Raw genomic sequence first — 18,187 nt, 5'->3', positions numbered from 1 at the left:
TACTTCCTGCAAAAATTGTCTAATTGACACTGACATACAGTGCATTTAAGAAAAGAGGTTTACAGTACTTCATGGAAAAAAGAGAGTTGTGGCTACTAGCTAGGGGAATGTGGGGTCCACGTGTATCAAACATTACCTGTTAAGAAATGTAATGAGGGGTGTTATTTTAAAAAGGCAAAATACATAAGTTACCCCTGAATTATGGACCAAATTCATGTTATACACTTTTTGCGGACAAAAATTACCTTACACACTCAACTTTTCTATAGTGTAACTAGGACATACCTTTTTATTACGTGGCACACGCGTGATTTACATGCAAAAAGAATGCGTTAACACTATAAAACACTTTTAAAAGTGTATATCTAAGTGGCATATGTCAAAAATTATATTTTATCTTCTTTTTTTGTCATCCATGTTGTCTTCTTCGTTGGACCCGCCATCCCCTTTTCTCTTCTCCATGATTTTACAATCCAAATATCATATCACTTGGGCTCCTAACTTTCAGAAACTTTCAGAAAATTAGTAGCAAATTCGATGTTCTTAGAGATTCGAACAAATTAACAGCTGAAAATGACGGTGCCGTCAATTTGGATTCCAGTGATGCGACATCGTCGTGGTCGAATATGTTGCCGGAGATGCTATTAAAGAGTATAAAACGAGTCGAGGCTTCTAAGGACCGATGTTCCCTCAATTTGGGTTCCACCATATTCAGGTAAAAGGAGATTGAAAATATAGAACTTTTTGGTGTTAATCTCATAGCAGAGACGTCAAGATATATGACTCACTTTTGCTTTGCTTTCTCTTGACTGAGATTTTATTTCTTTGTCTTTGAATTATCTTGGTCAATAAATTCGAATTTTAGTTCGTTGTCTTCGAATTATCTTGCTCAGTGAATTCGAATTTGTTTTAGACTTTGTACTATATGTTAAAGGTCTCATTATCTGTGCATTATCTCTTATGACCATCGCCGCATAGTGTTACTTCTGAAATGTTAGATCTGACAAATTTTGGTTTGAATTGTGGTTATGATTTTTGTGGTGGTCGGAGGGGAAGATGGAGGTGGAAGAGATGTGGTTGAAGAAGACGAGGGTATATGTATAATTTTATATTTTTTATTATTATTTTAAGTTAATGACACGTGTCATGACCTAGTTGGTGCGTGACATTAAACATAATTTAGTAAATTTGTCATGAAAAAAAAGGTGTGTCTTAGTTACATTATAGAAAGGTTGAGTGTGTAAGGTAATTTTTATTCGCAAAAAGTATGTAACAGAGATTTGGTCCATAGTTTAGGCCTCAGGGGGTAACTTATGTATTCTGCCTTTAAAAAATGCAAAGAATACATGAGTTTTTATGAAATGACATATATGCTCGTGGTCGACCATCTTTTCATTTCTATATAATAGAAATATGGATCCATTACAATATCATTATTTTAGGTTTCGTAATCAGTTTTGCATTTTATATTGAAAATTATTAGGAATTATTTTATTCTTTTCATAGGTTTGGTTAAGCTTGAAAGTATATATACAACAATCCAGTATAATCTCACTCAGCGGTGTATAAACCAAACCGGAAAATTGCACCAAACCGAAAAGTCAAATCAAACCGATTAAAAAACCCGACTAGGTTTGGTTTGATTTGGTTTGGTATTGAGTTAAAAAACCCGAACTAAACCGACATATAAATATATAATTTTTATATATACTTTTAAGATTTTATATAGAATTTTCTTTAAAAAATATCTAGAAATATTTGGGATTCTCTTACGGGATATAATATTAAATAGAATATGAAGTGCTCCATATTTATTAACCTTAAATAATGGGTTGTATGATCACTTTCTTATCAAGTGTTACTGAAATGCATCAATCTCTTTGTTCTTCCATATTCATATGTTAAGATCTATTAAATTCTTATATCTTTTCGAATTTGAAGTGGTTATTATTATTTAGGTATCATCTTGATTTTTATGTTTAGTTACTAAATTTTGTTAACCTTGAAAGTATACATCAACGAAAATTATTGTCAGACGACTAAAAAATTAGCTATCATGTGTTACTAAGAAAATTCTCCTATAAGAATATTTTAATAGATAATATGTTTGTCAAGTTTTTAAATTTTTACTAAACATATACTTACTTATAAAAAATTTAACAAAGTAAGATTGAAATAATATTTAAGTAACAAAAAATCCGAAAAATCCGACAAAATCGAACCAATCCAAACCGATATAGTTGGTTTGGTTTTGATAAAAACCGAACCAACCTGATTCATGTGCACCCCTAACCTCATTAGTGGGGTTTGGCTTGAAAGTATATATATGAACATAAATTTGTAGTTAGATTAATGAAGGGGGAAATAAGTATAATTTATTGAGGAGCAAATCTCTCACACATAGATAATTATAAGGGAAAATGATATTGCATAGCCGCTATCAAAATAATAGCCGGAAAAAATTTTCTTACATACATATATATATATATAAATTTTATATATTTTTGCAGCTACCGAATATAAATAATTTTTGCCGCGGATTATAACTGATGTTTGCGATGATAACATCATATCAATGTAACATATACATTTTGTTGGAACCGACTTTTTTGTTATATTTCACCCTATACTACAACATTTTACCTATAACATAAATCCAACACTATATGCTTTATAAAATTACTCTCTATAACAACAACAACAACAACCTAGTAAAATTCTACTAATGGGGTCTGGGGAGGGTAGTGTGTACGCAGACCTTACCCCTACCCCAAAGGAGTAGAGAGGCTGTTTCCGAAAGACCCTCGGCTCAAGAAAACAAAAAGACAAAAGGACAAAAGGAGACAATATTAGTATCATCACAACAATCATAGGAAAAATAGGAACACCATGAAATGCAAAAGAAAGATGCAAAGCAAAAGCGATAGCTAGTAAATAGGACATGCACTGAAAAGCGAAGTAGTAAAACACAACATTGTCACTAGATATCTTAGACAAAAACCCTACCTGACTAGTCTCACAATGGTACGAAGTAAGTCAAGACTCAACTACATCCTAACCTACAACTCTAATACTCGACCTCCACATCTTCCTATCAAGTGTCATGTCCTCGGAAATCTGGAGCCTCGCCATATCCTGTCTGATCACCTCTCCCCAATACTTCTTAGGCCACCCTCTACCTCTTCTCGTACCCTCCACAACCAGCCGCTCACACCTCCGTACCGGAGCATCTGGGCTTCTCCTTTGAACATGTCCAAACCATCTAAGCCTCACTTCCCGCATCTTGTCATCAATGGGAGCCACGTGCACTTTCTCCCAAATAACATCATTCCTAATCTTATCTATTCTAGTGTGCCTGCACATCCACCTCAACATCCTCATTTCTGCTACTTTCATCTTCTAGATATGTGAGTTCTTAACGGGTCAACACTCAGCCCCATACAACATGGCCGGTCTAACCACCACTTTATAGAACTTACCTTTGAGTATTGGTGGCACTCTCTTATCACACAAGACTCCAAATGCTAACCTCCACTTCATCCATCCTACCCCAATACGGTGTGTGACATCCTCGTCGATCTCCCCTCCCCCTGGATAACTGAACCAAGGTACTTGAAGTTGCCTCTACTCGGGATGACATGTGATTCAAGCCTCATATTCACGCCCACTTCCCCTGGCTCAGCGCTGAATTTATACTCCAGGTATTCCGTCTTCGTCCTGCTCAGCTTGAAACCCTTAGACTCAAGAGCCTGTCTCCAAACCTCTAGCCTCTCGTTAACACCGGCTCGCGACTCATCAATCAGAACTATGTCATCGGCGAATAGCATGCACCATGGCACCTCCCCTTGAATATGGTGTGTTAACACATTGATCACTAGGGCGAATAAGAACGGACTGAGCGCAGAACCTTAGTGTAACCCCATTACAACCGGAAAATGCTCAGAGTCGCCTCCTACTGTCCTAACCCGAGTCTTAGCCCCATCATACATGTCCTTAATCGCCATAATGTAGGAAACCGACACACCTTTTACCTCCAGGCATCTCCAGAGAACTTCTCTAGGAACCTTGTCATACGCTTTCTCTAGGTCAATAAAAACCATGTGCAGATCCTTCTTCCTCTCTCTGTACAGTTCCACCAACCTCCTAACAAGGTGTATAGCTTCTGTAGTCGAGCGACCCGGTATGAACCCGAACTAGTTATCGGATACAGACACTGTCATCCTCTCCCTCACTTCAACTACCCTCTCCCACACTTTCATGGTATGATTCAGTAATTTGATACCCCTATAATTGTTACAACTCTGGATATCACCTTTGTTCTTATACAATGGGACCACCGTACTCCACCTCCACTCATTCGGCATTCTCTTCGCCTTTAAAATAACATTAAACAACCTAGTCAACCACTCCAAACCTGCTCTCCCCACACACTTTCAAAATTCCACCGGAATCTCGTCTGGCCCGGTCGCTCTGCCCCTACTCATCTTACGCATAGCTCCCACGACCTCATCAACCTCGATACGCCTGCAATACCCAAAGTCACGGTGACTCTCGGAATGCTCCAATTCGCCTAGCACAATATCCCGATCCCCTTCTTCATTCACTTTTACTCAAATATCTATATATTTATTATTTATAATAATAACCAAAATACAATCTATAAATTATATTTTATTGAAGACATGACTTTAATACATTTTGTAAGTTCCAACAAGGAATCTAGAATATTAAACACTCTTATAGCTTGGAACATGTATGTACCAAAAATAAGATAACTTGGAACATGAGAAACTAAAAGATGTAGTCGGAAACTCTTGGTATTTTGCTATTTTACCGCATCTTTCACCATTTTAATTGTTTTAAATTTTTAAATTAAATAATTCTAGTACCTTTCGTAGCATAAACAAATTGAAAACGTGAGTTTTTGAATATTATGTTTATAACAGTCATATAAGACATAAATTTCAAATGTTGTTATCAACAAAAGATTATAATAGACCAGACTATGATAGAGTTTCGACTGGTACAATTTTGCAATGAAGCAAAAAGGTCTAATAATGCATTCGAAGAGTTGTTATTTTACTCCTTTTGTGCTTTTATAGAAGTTATTCACTAGTTCATATATATATATATATATATATATATATATATATATATATATATATATATATATACCAAAAATATATATTTTTCCAGCTTTCATTTTGAGAACGTCTATAAATTATCATTTTCCTTTAATTATAGGCAAAGTATTTTATCATCTGAATGAATGATAACTCGAATCCTGCTATTTTATTTCGCGCATAAAAGAAGCACAACAATGTTAACCAAGTCCATCGTCTACAGAAGAGTAGAAAAAAAGTTATATATATTTATCAAATATGAAAAAAACACTTTTTAAATGAATTGACTAGATACATATTACTATACTCTAAAGCGATTATCTGAAAACTACTACTTTGAATAAAATGCCTATCAACAAAAATAATCTTCGAAAGCTTGGCCAAACAAGCTATGTCACTCTTGAAACCACAATTCTGAAAGTTCTCTTTAAACCAACTTTGATTCGGGAAACAGATGCAGACAAATTACAAAAGATAGCAAACCATTAAACTCTATACTACCAATAATTAACAACCCAGTAAAATCTCACTAATGAGGTCTGAGGATATGTACGCAGACCTTACCCCTACCCCGAAGGGTAGAGAGGCTGTTTCCGAAAGACGTCCGGCTCAAGAAAACAATTACTACCAACAATTACTATAACTTTAAAGTTGCCGGCTGTTTCATGTTCGGCAGCTTACCTAACTCTGTACCAAATTTATACTACCAACGAACCATCCAAAAACGATAATAGACGCCAGTAATCAAATAACAATAAAGCCTACATACAGCCACAGAGCCTATATACACAATGATAGACACCAATAATCAAATAACAATAGAGCTTCATAAAGCGCAGACCGAATTCCGGCAGCCAACATAAAAGACAGCTACAAGCACCTATCTCTAGTTATTATTGTTAGTTTCTATAGCAGAGATATCACAACGCTGTTCAGATGTTTGATCTTCACCCAATGCTACCATAACAAGAAGCAAAACAGGCTGAAGATAGCCTTTCCAGTTATCACATTTAATAGTATTACTTAACAGGTCATTTACAAAGAAGCAAAATGAAGCGAAAGAAAGAACTTCCCACACAACCAATATCAACTCCGTAGTAATTCAGTCCTTTTTCCTCTCTTAGCTCCATATTTCTTAAACCAAGTATTTCATACAAAAACACAAAACTAGGAAGAGAGAAAAAACAAGAAACGATTCAAGCACGCCCAAAAATAAAGGTCTAAGCCTAAGTTGTTCGGACTCCGGTGCGGTCATCCGATATAGGCACGGATCCGAGTGTCGGATTCGGTAAAATTTGAATTTTAAGATTCAGGGTGCGAATCCAAGTATGGATACGGGTGAGAGAATTCAGCTAAAAAATTCAAAATAATAAAAAATAGAACTATAAGTCCGAGCTCAGAACACGACCCCTTAAATTCTTGATTTTTCTGAACACAAAGCAGCAAAATATAAGACAAGTACTACAATATTGAAGGTATGTCATTTCGCATGTCTTAAATCTGTTTTATTTTTAATTTTGAGAAATCAAAATCTCAATTTCCCCCAAAATTTGTCGATGGACACAGGTCAAAGTATGCAAAGTTAGTTGACCGAATCTGGGACGTATCCCGCTCACGCTCCCGTGTCTAGACGGGTGCGGCACCAAAGACAAAAAGGCCGCGCAACTTAGGTGTAAGCAAATGTTTATGAGGATTCTCTCTCTAGACAACTATGTTAAAGCTGCATTCAGAAGATAAAAGCAGAAATATCAGTCTAACTTGGGAGATTCATCATTTTCAGTTGCAGATACAAAAAGTTTCCGAGTCACTAAATACTAAAAGAACAGAATTGCAAAGGTTATTCAACTATTACTGCATTAGAGATCAAACACAATTCAACAATTCCAATACTCAACCAAATTCATCCAAAATAAACCCCACTTCCCCTTAAGTTTAACCTCAAGGTTTGAATGAACTCAAATATATAGATGATCTCAGTCATGAAGCGTCCCCAAAATATCCTCATCCCGGTACAAATGAAACCTGCCAGAAAATCATCAAGAATGTTAAGAAAATCAACGAAATTGAAAACTTAACAGCAATTCAAGGTCAAGTAACAAAGTACACTCACTCTTTCTCCCCCAACTTGACTTGTGTACCACCATACTCAGGCAACAAGACAGTGTCACCCTCCTTGACAGCAGTGGGAATCAAGTTTCCTGCCTTGTCACGCAGCCCTGGCCCAACAGCCACCACTTTACCGGAATTCAGCTGAAATTCACAAACACCAACATATCCCAACTTTAGGTAAAATTCAAAACAATAGAACACTAGTAACAGATTGATCACCAATCAACTATGTATCAATCAAATATATCCCCTGTATTTGTTCGGCCACTGTTATTAAAATGCAAAACGAGTACTTCTGAAGCCATGTGCTTCAACTAATGAAGCACATACTGATCTTGACGAGATGCAGTCAGTTCTCTTAATCACAACTTTGAGGAGTTGAATTAATATGGGCATTATCATTTATTGGATATTGAAATTAGTTCTTTAATCGCAATTGATACATAATACTGTATCACAACTTCAAGGAGTTGAATTAACATAGGCATTATGTATATTGGATACTGAAAGTATCCGTTATAATACTGAATCTACATATGTTTAGCATCTCTTAATGTCATAAATTGTGAGCTCTACACTTCTCACTTTTCGCTTCAAGCCCCAGGCCTTGAGCCTCTTTGCATCTTCCACTTTTAAAAACACCAGTTCCGTTAATTTGGATCCATTTCAGTCAAATGCCTCAAGACACTTTACAGGTTCTCCAAATTTAACACTTAAATAACACACAATACCCCCAGAATATCCCCAATCCCAAACCAAACTAGTTGAGTTCTTGGCTATGCTATGTGAACCCTAATTTTACTCTTTTCCCTATTCGAACCCATTTCGTTCGAACACTTGCAAATCAGAAATTTTCAAAACTAAATGTTCTCTAATCTTAAATTTATTCTACCTATAGAACCGACAACCAAATTATGTCCCCAAAAATGGAAAACGGTAGCAATAATAAAGCAATGATGAATATTCAATAGTATAATAACACACAGAGCGAAGTAATCATTCGATTACTCAACAAATTAGAAGTGTCTCTAACTATATGTTTTCTGAAAAAGTGACTCACCTTAGAGGATTTCTCAGGGAGAAGAATACCGGCATTAGTTTTAGCAGGGGCGGTGATTTTCTCGATCAAAACCCTGTTGAGTGTTGGGAGCAAACGCTTCGCCATTTCTGCTTTTGTTTTTTTGTGTGGTGGTGAAAGAGCAGACCAAAGGTTTATATGCGAAAAGGGTTCACGAATTGAGTAGAAGGTTCTAGTCTCCTCCTTGGGGTTTAGGGTTTTAACAGGGTATTTCCAAATGGACTGGGTTTAGCAGAACCGTATTTCTGATATTGGGCCTTGCCTGGCCCAGTTTCTATATAGTTGGGAAATTTACACCCCATAACTAAGTTATACACTATATTTATCATAAATACATACACTTTAAATTAAAGTAATTATAATACATAGCTACTTTTTGAGTTTTATAGCAAATACCTTCTTTCAAATCCTATCTCAACTACACACAAGCGCCTTTTTTTCATTGCTTCCCAAAAGATTCAATCTCGTATGTCGCCGCTGATCAGTCACCGTTGATCCGTCATCGCTGCTCCACCGATCTCGTTCGTCTCTGCTGCTACGCCGGCAAAGCTTTGTCCTCTCCAGTGAACGGTCATCGCTGGCTAATGTTTGGCTACAGTGAAGGATCTCTCACATCTGGTCGGATTTTCGAATTAGTATACTCTTAGATCTTGTCGGATTTTCGTTTGTCTCTGGTGACGAAAAGCCTCGAAGCCTCATTCTCATATCTAACTGGATTTTGATAGATATAATGTGATAGTGTATTCTCAAATCTGGCCGAATTTTTGTTCGTTACCATTTTTAGTTTTAATACAATATATATTGTGTTTTGCTTGGTCAGAAGACTCCATCTCCGGCGAACTTTCTTTTCTTCTTTGCTATTGAGTCGCATATATATAATGATACAAATATATTGTATTATGTACATACACACTCAAATTTGAGTGTATTCTGTATGTTTCAATGCAAATACAATTTTATTTTTTTTGTATTTTTGCTTATATTTATGTATTCCGAAGGTGTTTTTTTAGGCAGATGCCAGTATTTTTTGATTTTTTGTTGTTTAAGTACAAGAGAATTAAATACAGTAAATTGAATGGAGTGTAAAAGTAGCTACGAATGAACACAGTGAATTGAATAATGTCGAATATCATTGTAACTTTGATTTTTTATTGTTTAAATACAGCTGAATTGAATAGAGTGAAATTGAATATAATGTAAAATAGTTAAGAATAAATATAGCCGAATTGAATACAGTGTATACAACCAAATTGAATACAACGACATACACCTTATTTCTTAATTTTTTGTTGTTTGAATACAAATGAATTCAATACAATATAAAATATATAAGAACAAATACATCTGAATTCAATACAGTGAATACAAACAAATTGAATACAACAACATACATCCTATGACAAGCAATTAGTAGCTACAAAATATAATTAGCTAAATTATAGCTACGCTTTGCAATAAGCCTCCAAGCAATAGTCATTTTTTAAAAACTCCCCTATTTAGCTCAGTGTATTACTGTATGATATTGATATTGGGTTTTGTTGTAAGATGTGAGATGATAAAACGTAAGAAAAAATTATACTGTATAGCCACTCTAAAAAAGAATAGTCGGTATAAATTATATCTTCTAGCCATATAATGGGAAAATGTCAGAACTTGCTTTATATTATTTTAAATTGATCATTTTGTGGAGGATAAAATTTAATGGGAAAGTGTCCAAATTTGTCTTGTATTGCTCGAAAATTGTTGGTGATTTGGAACTCTCCGGGAGTCGTTGTGACTTTGGGTATTGTAGGTAGATTAGAGTTGATGAAATTGAGGGGGCTATGCATAAGGTGAGTAGGGGTAAAGCAACCTGGCCAGATGAAATTCCGGTAGAGTTTTGGAAGAGTGCAGGTAAGGCGGACTTGGAGTGACTCACTAGGATATTTAATGTCATTTTTAGAACGAAGAAGATTCCCGAAGAGTGGAGGTAGATTATGATGGTTTCTGTATACAAGAACAAGGGTGATATCCAAAATTGCAATAACTATCGGGGTATCAAGCTTCTTAGCCATACTATGAAAGTCTGGGAGCGAGTGGTAAAGCTAAGGGTGAAGAGGAGTGTGTCTATTTTCGAGAACCAGTTTGGGTTTATGCCAGTGCGTTCGACTACAGAAGCTATCCACCTTGTTAGGAAATTGATAGAGCAGTATGAGGAGAAAAAGAAGGACTTGCATATGGTGTTCATCAACTTAGAAAAGGAGTACGGTAAAGTTCCGAGAGAGGTTTTGTGGAGATGTTTGGAGGCTAGAGGTGTACCCATTGCCTACGTTAGGTTGATTAAGGACATGTATTATGGAGTAAAGACCCAAGTGAGGACGGTGGGTGGGGACTCGGACCATTTTTCGATTATGATGGGGGTCGCATTAGGGGTCAGCACTCAGCCCTTTTTTGTTTGCTCTGGTGATGGACATACTGACGCGCCACATCCAAGGGGAGGTGTCGTGGTGCATGCTATTTGCAGATTATATTGTGTTGATTGGCGAGATGCGAGACGGTGCGAATGCGCAATTAGAGGTATGGAGGCAGACCCTAGAATCTAAAGGTTTCAAGTTGAGTAGGACCAAGACAGAATACTTGGAGTGTAAGTTCAGTTGCAAGACTCAAGGAGGGGAAGGGGAGGTGAGGCTGGACTCGCAAGTCAACCCTAGGATAGGGACTTTTAAGTACCTTAGGTTGATTATTCAGGGAGATGGGGAGATTGATGAAGATGTCACACATCGTATTGGGGAGGGATGGATGAAATGGAGACTCACTTCCGTTTTTTTGTGTGACAAGAAGGTGCCACCGAAACTTAAGGGTAAGTTCTACAGAGTAGTGGTCAGACCAATGATGTTGTATGGGCCTGAGTGTTGTCCAGTCAAGATCGCTTATGTCCAGAAGATGAAGGTAGCAGAGATGAGGATGTTGAGATGGATGTGCGGGCACACCAGGTTAGATAGGATCGGAAATGAGGTTATTCGCGACAAGGTGGGCGTGACCCCTATTGAAGACAAGATGTGGGAAGCGCGGCTTATGTTGTTTGGTCATGAGAGGAGGGGGAGCACAGACTCCCCGGTGAGGAGGTGTGAGAGATTGACATTGGAGGGCCTACGGAGAGGTAGAGGTAGGCCAAAGAAAAGGTAGGGAGAGGTGATTAGGCAAGACATAGCGCAACTTCAGCTGACCGAGGACATGACCCTTGATAGGAAGGTATGGAGGTCGAGAATTAGGGTAGTAGATTAGGTAGTCTAGAGTGTTCATAATAGTAATATTGGTACGCAGTCTCGCTTTGTGTTGGTAATATGTTTATGTTATTTTCTTTCATTGTTGATCGCCTTACTATCTTGTTGTTTTTATTCTGCTTTTATATGGCTTTTTGGTATTGTCCCTTCTTGTCTATATTTTTATTAATGTAGTGCTTATACTTTCCTGAGTCGATGGTCAATTGGAAACAACATCCATATCCTCACAAGGTAGGGATAAGGTCTGCGTACATACTACCCTCCCCAAACCCTACGGTGTGGGATAATACTGGGTATGTTGTTGTTGTTGTATTGCTCGAAACTTGCTTTCGTGCACTTTTAGTTCATTAATATTTTTATTACTTGCAAATTATCTTGTATTTGCGCTTGTCACTAATGCAGTTACAACATGAACGGATTACACATATAAAAAAAAATTGAGATTTAAAAAGTATTTATCCTCAACTTTTGGCTATAGTTTGAAATTAACCTCAAGTTGGAGCTCAGTTAAGATCAAGGGCAAATTGAAACTTTTTTTAAAAAGCGAGGGTAATATTAGTAGATCAAAAGTTGAACTGAAGGCAAAGTTGCTCAATTTGGGATAGTACAATAATAAATTAAACCCTTTTCGCCTTGAAATACCACCGTTAGTTGATATTAGTATTTTAAAAGGCATTTTCGGGGCGAACCCTGGGGCAATGGTGTAGGGCGAAAGTCTCAAGAGGCATAAGCCCAGTAATTCGGGGCGTACGCCCGAGCGTTTGAGGTGCATTTTTTTAGTGAGGGGTAAGCCCTAGAGACTTTTTCAAATTAAAATAAATTTTGTTGAATAAGTCCTTCATATAATACCCGAATTCTCAAAATTCAGTTTGGTAATTACTCAAAAGGTTTAAAAAGGAACTCAAAAGTATTAAATTCAAAAGTCAAAACCTTTTTTATTGATTGAAGCCCTAATTCATGGTCTTTCCCAATTCTTTATCTTATCCGCTAGTCTGCTAATATCTCCTAAAAATAGCGAATATTTAATTTTTTTTACAAATACAAAGAGAACTTCATTCTCTTTCATATCAGCAAGTTCAAAGTTCAAATTGCAGGTTAATCATCATTTTTGTTTCTCTATGTAGAAAACTTTATTCTTTTAGACTCAAGTTACTTGTGCTTATAAGTAGCGTATAATAGATTGTTTTGACTAATTTTTTATGGGGATGGAGCGTGCGCGTGCGCGCGCGCGCTATGTATTTTTACCTGTTTATAAATATTTATTGTCATTATATTATTTTATAAAATATTAAAAATTAAATACCTATGGGGCTTACGCCCCGTGCCTCGGGGCTTACGCCTCACTGAGGCATATGTAAAACGACCTGCCTTACGCCCACGCTTTTTAAAACACTGATTTATATTAATTGCATTATTTCATTTGAGTCGAATATCAACTTTATCCGTATATGTAACTAATAGTCAGTATGACAGTATATCCTAAATTTCATTTTGCAACTGATGATATTCATAGTATTTTCAAACAGTGTAGATAGAAAGAGATAAGATTTTATTTTGATTCCCCGTATAAACAAGGCTTTGACTATTCTTGAGATTTAAAATGTTGAAAAGGCTTAACAAATATTGAAAATAATAGTGTTCGTCTTGCATAAAATAATAATAGCTTTCTTGAAAATTACAACAAATTTTAAAAACTTACGTATTACATTGTATACCATTGCTGTTTAATTAAACAATACATGTATGATTAATTTTGTTTATTCTTTACATTGAGGATATTTCCTTATATTCTATCCATTTCATTTAATATAATTGTATACGGGTAAAACCGAGTCCAATGAGCACCCCGATTTCCCAATGAGGCAAACGGAGCAACGACGTGACTACAAGGAATCAGAATCGGAACCAGGAGCCTCTCGTATCAGGGCCCGAGCAAAATACCTGCCCTCGGAGCCTTGAGACCGCGTCTCCCGGGCCCGGTTCGAGTCTCAAAACCTCGGAGAGCATTACCAAGCGGCCGCACACGATTAACAAAGGGCCGTGATATCCGTTTCCAACCGGATATCACGACGTGAATCTCGACCCGTATCGGCGAAAAATCAGTGATTAGCGAAAGGGAAGATTTTTACCTTTCTTAGAATTGTATCTAGGGTAAAACTCCCCTACCATATAAAGGGGAAGCTAATTATTCATTAGGCACACTGTAACACGTATACCTAGGCAATATACTTCTGTTCTCTCTGTTTCTAAAAGTTATTCAAAGTTCTTGTTTTTGTTCATAAGTTCTTCATAAGTACAAGCTCGGAACCGAAGACAGGTTCCTTGTTAAGTCTTTAGCCGAGCTTGGACTCACTATCATCATTGGTTTGACTATTTATTATATCTTTTATTTGCTTTATATAACGTTATTAATCACTTGTATTGAATTAGTCTACATATCCTTAAAATCGCGTATAAATTCAATCGTTATCCATTTTCAAGGGTAAACAGTTTGGCCGCCAATGTAGGGCTAAGGATAATAGTGGTAATTTGATACAAATTTCTATAACGCACTATTATTTACGCTTGTTCTTTGAGATTTTAATTTCAAGTGAACTTAAGAATGTCAAACTCTTAGACTCCCACTTGAACGTTGATGTTGAGTCTGACTACCATGGCGAAAATAACAATATAGTACCCAACAACGAGGTGCCTCATGTTTACCCCAATGAAGTCTCGGTTACGGACCCAAACGATGCCAACTCGCATGTGGCCGTCAATGCAAATCTGTCGACCGACCCTGAGAACAGCATTCGCGAAGGAGCCGGATAAGTAGCCCGGGGTACGCACGACGGTGAAGGCTACGAGATCAATCTGCGAGTGATCTTCGAAATGTTACAAGCTCAACATGCGGCGATAGCCCAACTGCAGAACCAAAGCCATGCTTCCAGCAGAGTTGAGCCCGAACCATCTCGGGAAAACACCCGAAGGAATGAACAAGCCACTGAAAGGCCGGGTGAAGTTGAACCCGGGACCAACCCCGAAATAATAAAGATGCTTGAGGAACTGACAAAGCGGGTGGAATCGGAGAAAAAGAAGATTGAAGCCAACGACAAAAAGTTGAGACCTATAACTCTAGAGTTGATCAAATCCCAGGAGCACCCCGATATTGAAAGGCCTGGATTCCAATAAATTTGTCCAAAATCCTTTCCCCCTGAGCGCGACACCGAAGTTGATCCAAAAGAAGTTTCGTATGTCCGAAATTCCGAAGTATAATGGAACCACGAATCCAAACAAGCACGTGACCTCCTACACGTGTGCCATCAAGGGAAACGACTTAGAAGATGAGAAATCGAGTCGGTTTTGCTGAAAGAGTTCGGAGAAACCCTGTCAAAAGGGGCAATGATATAGTATCGCAACTTACCCCCTAAGTCTATTGATTTATTTTATATGCTTGCAGATGACTTTGTAAAAGCTCATGCAGGGGCCATCAAGGCCGAGACAAGAAAATCAGACATTTTCAAAGTAAAACAAAGAGATAACGAAATGCCCAGGGAATTCATGTCGAGGTTTCAAATGGAACGAATGGACCTGCCTCTGGTCGGGGACGATTGGGCCGTTCAGGCATTCACTCAAGGACTCAACCCCCAAAGCTTTTTGGCTTCACAGCAGCTGAAATAGAATTTGATAGAATACCTGGTGATAACCTGGCCCAACATCTATAACAGGTATCAATCAAAAATTAGAGTCGAGGATGATCAACTTGGGCCCCCCTCTGGGTCCGTTTATCCCATCAGAACTAACGACAGGTATAAGAGAGTCGTTGATCATGAACCAAGACCGAACAGAGATCGGTACCAACCATACAACGGAGATCGAAGGGGCAGCGGATCTGGGGGTAACTATGCGAGAAATTTAAAAAGGAATGACCGAGGCCACAATGGCCGGGAACTCATGAGCAAAAACAGTTTCGATGGGCCACTCGGGGCCAGGGAGGCACCGAGATTATCGGAATACAACTTCAATGTCGATGCTGCCAGCATCGTGTCCTCCATCGGGCACATCAAAGATACCAAGTGGCCTCGTTCATTGTAGTCTGACCATACCCAAAAAGACCCTAACCAGATGTGTAAGTATCATGGAACTCATGGCCACATGACCGAGGACTGCCGACAACTAAGAGAAGAAGTGTTCTGGTTATTCAATAATGGGCATCTTCGGGAATTCCTGAGTGATCGAGCCAAAAATCACTTCAGGAATAGGGACTCCAACAAACAAACCGAACACGAGGAAACTCAACACGTCATTAACATGATCATTGGTAGAGTTGACGTCCCCCAGGGACCGATGCTGAAGAGCACTAAGGTGTCCATCACAAGTGAAAAACGAACCCTAGATTATATACCGGAGGGAACCATCTCTTTCAATGATGAGGACATTGAAGGCATCATGCAACCGCATAATGATGCACTGGTAATATCTGTACTCATAAATAAATCTCGAGTTAAGTGTGTCTTAATTGATCCAGGTAGCTCGACCAATACCATCAGATCGAGGGTCGTATAACAGTTGGGTCTGCAAGCCCAAATAGTGCCTGCAGTCCGAGTTTTAAACGGATTCAACATGGCGTGCAAAACTACTAAAGGAGAGATAACCGTACCGGTGAACACCGCTAGGACCATTCAGGAAACGAAGTTCTATGTGATTAAAGGGGATATGAGGTATAATTCTCTATTCGGAAGGTCATGGATTCACAACATGAGGGCAATGACACTACACCGGGCACTGAAATTCCCCGCACCGGGAGGGATCAAGACGGTTTACAGAGAGCAACCAACCGCAAAAGAAATGTTCGCGGTCGATGAGGTGATCCTGGCGTCCGCATTCTCGATATCAAAGAACATGGGGCCGACTAGGAAGTAAGAAGCAAAATAGTAATCACCGATACCGTCCCCGACTAAACCAAAGAAGTAAGAAGCGAGCGAGGATGATGATTACGGATTTCCTAGGTCGTTCATCACCCCTAACGATTCTGATCCCGCCAAATCGACGGTCGAGGAGCTGGATCAAGTCATATTGATTGAACACTTGCCCAATCGGAAGGTATACCTAGATACGGGGTTAACTCCCGAGCTCAGAAAAGAACTCATTAAATTCCTTATGGCTAACATAGATTGCTTCGCTTGGTCCCATCTTGATATGATAGGGATCCCGCCAGAAATAACCACTCATAAGCTGAGCTTGGATCTGAAGTTCCACCCAGTTAAACAGAAGAGGAGGCCTCAGTCCGAAGTCAAGCACATGTTCATCAAAGACGAGGTATCTAAACTCACTTAAAATAGGTTCCATTCGGGAAGTTAAATACCCAGACTGGTTGGCTAACGTAGTAGTAGTACCTAAAAAGGGAAATAAATTAAGAATGCGCGTAGATTAAAAGACTTGAATAAGGCATGCCCCAATGACTCTTTTCCTTTTCTTAACATCGATCGCATGATCGATGTGACAACCGGGCACGAGATACTCAGCTTTCTCGATGCCTATTTATGGTACAACCAAACCGGGATGGACCCGGGCGATCAAGAAAAAACTTCTTTTATCACTAAATTCGGCACCTATTGTTATAATATAATGTCGTTCGGACTAAAAACGCCGATGTCACTTACTAACCCTAGTAAACCTGATATTCGAGGAACAAATAGGAAAAATAATAGAAGTTTATATTGATGACATGTTAGTTAAGCCCCTGCGAGTGGAGGACCATTTGAAACATTTGCAGGAAACCTTTGACATACTGAAGAAGTACAATATGAAGCTGAACCCGAAAAACGGCTCATTCGGGATCGGATCCGGGAACTTCCTTGGATTTATGGTGTCCAACCGAGGGATTGAGATCAATCCCGATAAAATCAAAGCTATAGAAGACATCACTATGGTGGACAATGTCAAGGTCGTTCAGAGGCTAATCAGGCGCATAGCAGCCATGAGCCGGTTCATATCGAGGTCTTTTGATAAGAGCCACCAGTTCTTCTCATAATAAAGAAGAAGAATAACTTTTCTTGGACCCCTGAATGCCAACAAGCCTTGGAGGAACTCAAACGGTACCTTTCAAGTCAACCCTTGCTCCATACTTCGAAGGCGGACAAACAGTTGTACCTGTACTTAGCGGTATCTGAGGTAGCGGTAAGTGGAGTCTTAGTCCGAGAAGAGGAAGGTACGCAATTTCCTATCTATTATGTTAGTAAAACTCTAGGCAAGGACAAAACAAGGTATCCCCACCTAGAAAAATTGGCACTCGCGTTGCTAAGCGCCTCCAGAAAGTTAAAGCCGTATTTTTAATGTCACCATATATGCATCGTAACTTCCTACCCACTTAGGAACATAATGAAAAAACTACAGCTCTCGGGCCGGTTGGCCAAATGGGCCGTAGAAATTAGCGGGTACAATATCAAATATCGACCCCAAACTGCCATCAAATCATAAATTTTGGTATACTTCGTGGCCGACTTTGCGCCAGCCTTAATATCCGAAGTCGAAAAGGAATTTTTGTTAACCTTGGGGACTTCCTCGAGGATCTAGACTCTCTTTATGGACGGCGCCTCGAACGCAAAGGGGTCCGGACTCAGCATCGTGTTTAA

General features: G+C 38.5%; 1 protein-coding gene across 1 annotated transcript; it reads right to left on the bottom strand.

The window, feature by feature from the left end:
* Nucleotides 1-6,871: 6,871 nt before the first annotated feature.
* LOC107804443 (10 kDa chaperonin, mitochondrial) lies at nucleotides 6,872-8,486 on the bottom strand. The gene is made up of 3 exons (XM_016628338.2): nucleotides 8,293-8,486; nucleotides 7,234-7,373; nucleotides 6,872-7,145 (listed from the first exon to the last, which is right to left on the bottom strand). The coding sequence occupies exons 1-3, from the start codon at nucleotides 8,395-8,397 to the stop codon at nucleotides 7,097-7,099; spliced, it is 294 nt and encodes a 97-aa protein (XP_016483824.1). The 5' UTR covers nucleotides 8,398-8,486; the 3' UTR covers nucleotides 6,872-7,096.
* Nucleotides 8,487-18,187: the final 9,701 nt, after the last annotated feature.

Source organism: Nicotiana tabacum, chromosome 13 (genome assembly GCF_000715075.1).
Source record: "Nicotiana tabacum cultivar K326 chromosome 13, ASM71507v2, whole genome shotgun sequence".
In the NCBI taxonomy this organism is placed as follows: Eukaryota; Viridiplantae; Streptophyta; class Magnoliopsida; order Solanales; family Solanaceae; genus Nicotiana; species Nicotiana tabacum.
Note: the sequence above shows the minus strand (reverse complement) of the source record. Positions and strands in the feature narration are given on the sequence as shown.

Excerpts from the sequence above, each read along its gene's own strand:
- LOC107804443 (XM_016628338.2), bottom strand. The coding sequence starts at position 8,397 with ATGGCGAAGCGTTTGCTCCCAACACTCAACAGGGTTTTGATCGAGAAA. Across the intron at positions 7,374-8,292 it reads TCCCTGAGAAATCCTCTAAG|CTGAATTCCGGTAAAGTGGT; the intron begins GTGAGTCACTTT and ends TGTGAATTTCAG. Across the intron at positions 7,146-7,233 it reads GTCAAGTTGGGGGAGAAAGA|GTTTCATTTGTACCGGGATG; the intron begins GTGAGTGTACTT and ends ATTTTCTGGCAG.